General features: G+C 36.2%; 1 protein-coding gene across 1 annotated transcript; it reads left to right on the top strand.

Moving 5' to 3' along the window:
- The first annotated feature begins 2,452 nt into the window (after positions 1–2,452).
- On the top strand, positions 2,453–3,289 carry LOC133329037 (uncharacterized). Its single transcript, XM_061537535.1, has 2 exons — positions 2,453–3,067; positions 3,260–3,289. Exons 1-2 carry the CDS (start codon positions 2,453–2,455, stop codon positions 3,287–3,289), a joined length of 645 nt encoding a protein of 214 aa, XP_061393519.1.
- Positions 3,290–3,898: the final 609 nt, after the last annotated feature.

Genomic DNA, 3,898 nt, shown 5'->3' with positions numbered 1-3,898 from the left:
GTGTTAAAAAGAATATTTTGGGAAATATGGTAGCTCAAAATTCGATTTACGGTTGGTACATTTATGGTCCAATTTCAGCAAACGAACTCTGTTTGGCTACATTAGAGATAAAAATAATGCAGAAGATGATATTAGTTCAGCATTAAAGAAATTTTGGGAACAAGAAGAAATCAGTAATGTTCCGATTGCTACAGAAGAAGCCGACAAGTACTAGAGAAATTACAAATGATGGAAAATATTTTTCGTACTATTTACCACACCATGCTGTATTTCGCCCAGAAAGTACTAGCACAAAAGTGAGAGTGGTCTTTAATGGATCGAGTAAAACGAAAAGCTCGTATTCTTTAAATGATGTGTTGCATACAGGCCCAATATTGCAAAATGATCTAGTGTCGGTAATATTGAATTGGCGCTTGTATAAGTATGTGTTTAACGGTGACATAGAGAAAATGTATCGACAGATATTTGTGCATCCATCTGATCGGCAGTATCAAAGAATATTATTCAGAGAAAATGTTCATAAAGAAATTAAAGATTATGAGTTATGCACAGTCAAAAGCATCCCATTGCATCAAAAATAATAAAGAATGAGATATATGTTGATGATGTTTTGACTGGAGGTCATACAATTGCTTCAGCGCTAGAGGCGCAAAAACAATTAATTGATACATTGCATTCGGCAGGGTTTCCGTTAAAAAAGATGACGGCAAATCATCCGAGTTTGCTTTTAAATGTCCGATCAGAGGATTTATTGAATGATGAATTTTTGAGAATTGAAGATATGAGTTCAACTAAAACATTAGGTATTCGGTGGAATGCCATTACGGACTCATTCTCATATAATATGAAATCACTAGAGGTGATTGGCCCTATAACTAAAAGGAAAATCTTGTCAACAGTTTCAAAACTATTTGACCCAGCAGGTTGGTTAACGCCTATAATCGTACAGGCAAAAATTTTGTTGCAAGACCTTTGGTTAGAAGGCATTAACTGGGATGATAAAGTTTCTTCATCCACTTTTATTAAATGGAAGAATTTCGTTGATCAATTTTCAAAAATTGATTCAATACAAATCCCAAGATGGATAAATTATTGCCTAGAGGGCACAATTGAGTTACATGGTTTTTGTGATGCATCAGAGAAAGCATATTGTGCTACATTATACATTCGTATGAACACAGAGACTAGCACAACAGTAAGATTATTGATTGCGAAAAGTAAAGTTGCTCCGTTAAAAAAAGTAAGTTTACCGAGGCTAGAGCTTTGTGGTGCCGTATTGCTCTCTGCTTTGGTAAAATATGTTGTCTCCAATTTAAATATTAAAGATTATTCTGTGAATTTGTGGACAGATTCTACAATCGTATTGGCATGGTTGCAAAAACATCCGTCCACATGGAATACATATGTTGCAAACAGAACTGCAATAATATTTCAAAATGTTGAAAACGCTGCATGGAGACACGTATCTACAAAATGCAATCCAGCAGACCTTGGAACTAGAGGTTCCAGTGCTGAAGATTTATGCAATAACTCGCTATGGTGGAATGGTCCAATTTGGTTACTTAGTCCAGCAAATAATTGGCCAAAATCAAATATAATTTTACAAAATCCACCAGAGCAGCGAAAAGTAGTTGCATATTGCGCACCAATTATTGATGATGATAATTATATAATAAAGAAATTTTCGTCTTACAACAAAGCATTGTGGGTTGTAGGATATATATACCGCATGAAAAACCGTCAAAGAAAAAATGAAAAATCAGAGTTGTCAAATGGGAAAATTCTATCTCACGAAGAGTTAAACCATGCAAAACTGGTTCTTGTCCGAATAACCCAAATGTTTCATTATCCGCAAGAATATAATGATTTAAAAAATTCAAAAGAAATTTCACGCCAAAGTCCACTGCGCGCACTTAATCCATTTTTGGATAAAGATGGCATAATAAGAGTAAATGGTCGTTTGGCTTATGCTAATATTTCATATGATGAACGATTCCCGATAGTATTACCAAACTCATCGCATTTTTGTAAAATATTTTTGGAGTTCATTCATAAAACAATGCTGCATGCAGACATATCGTTAATGATGTCAACCGTTCGAAGCCAATTTTACATTCCAAGTTTAAGACGCTCAATAAAGAAAGTTGTAAATGGTTGTATTGTTTGTACAAGATATAAGAAAAAATTAAAAAGTCAAATTATGGCAGCACTGCCATTAGAAAGAACCACTCTAACTTTGCCATTCACTTATGTAGGAGCAGATTTTGCAGGTCCATTTCAGATAAAATCTGGGACATTAAGAAATTCACCGTATCAAAAGTCTTACGTGTGTATATTTGTATGTTTTGCAACAAAGGCAGTTCACCTAGAGCCATGTTCAACATTATCTACCGAATCGTTTTTAGCTACATTTACAAGATTCATTGGTAGAAGAGGGTTGCCAAAATGTCTTATGTCCGATAATGGAACAAACTTTGTGGGTGCCAATCGTATTCTTATGGCAGAGTATCAAGAATTTATCAAAAAGTCCTCCAAAGAAATTTCAGAGAAATATGTTATCAATGGCTTCGAATGGAAGTTTATTCCTCCTAGCGCCCCACACATGGGAGGACTATGGGAAGCAGGAGTAAAATGTTTCAAGGCACATTTCAAAAAAGTAATGAAAGATAGAAAATTTAATTTTGAAGAGTTTTCCACAATATTGGTTAGAATTGAGAGTGTGTTAAATTCGAGACCTTTGACACCATTGTCGGAAGATCCAGAGGATTTGGAGGCTTTAACACCAGCGCACTTCCTGAGAGGTGGATCCCTAATATTTGCTCCGGAAATGCCACTAGACGATTTATCTCTTATAAATCGATGGGAAAAGGTTAAAGTTCTTCATCACACATTCAGCAAAAGATGGAAATCTGAGTATATCCAGGAACTCCACAAACGCTACAAATGGCAGTATCCCCAGAGGAGTCTGAAGGAAAATGACATGGTTCTGATAAAAGATGAACTTCTACCACCAAATGACTGGAAGATGGGACGAGTTTTAAAAGTATATGAAGGGCATGATGACCACGTAAGAGTAGTTGATGTAAAAACTACTACAGGTATCATATCTCGTCCTATTGTTAAATTGTGTGTACTTCCAGTAAATGGTTGTTAGTAGAAAGTTGTATATGTGTTTTTAAAATGATATGACTCTGACTAATATATGATGCCTTAAATGGCACACATTTCTTGCAATTTTTTCTTTTAATATATATTACAGTTGTACAATCATGAACATGGGACAAATTGAAAAATGCAGAGTGTGCTTTGGCATTCATCATTTGAGATTTTGTCCATCATTTAGAATGATGTCTGTAGAGCAGAGGGAGGATGTAGTACTATCCCACAAGTACTGCATCAATTGTTTGGGTCACAATCATTTTGTCCGAAAATGCATATGGACCGGAAATTGTCGAATGTGTGGGGCGAGACACAACACCATGCTTCATCGTCCGATGACAACAGCAATAGGGACTCGTGCAAACGTAGTTAGTGCACATGTGTCGGGAGCAAGATTCCACCCATATTCCAACCAAAGGGAATCGCAAATACAGCAGCAACAACAATTATTAATTGGCCTGCAAACACAAGTCAACTCTGCAGGCTCCGGCGCAAAATTTAACACGGCAAGACAACATCAACAAGAGGCGAAAAGGCTCCATCAAGAGGCTAAAAGATTGCAAAGGAAAGCAAAGGAGCATGAGGAGCAGGCAAAAAAATTCCAACAACAAAAAAAGCAACGACAAGCCACACCAGCCAAAACGAAGAAGACAAGCCAGAAACAAACTGAAAATCCCCAACTACAATCAACCAATGAACCACAGAAACAAACACAAAAAGATGAAATAAACACACAATC

This window comes from Musca vetustissima, unplaced genomic scaffold, assembly GCF_032173495.1.
Source record: "Musca vetustissima isolate MV318-11 ecotype Yass unplaced genomic scaffold, APGP_CSIRO_Mvet_v1 utg31629, whole genome shotgun sequence".
NCBI lineage: Eukaryota > Metazoa > Arthropoda > Insecta > Diptera > Muscidae > Musca > Musca vetustissima.
This window is presented reverse-complemented; position numbering and strand designations above follow the sequence as displayed.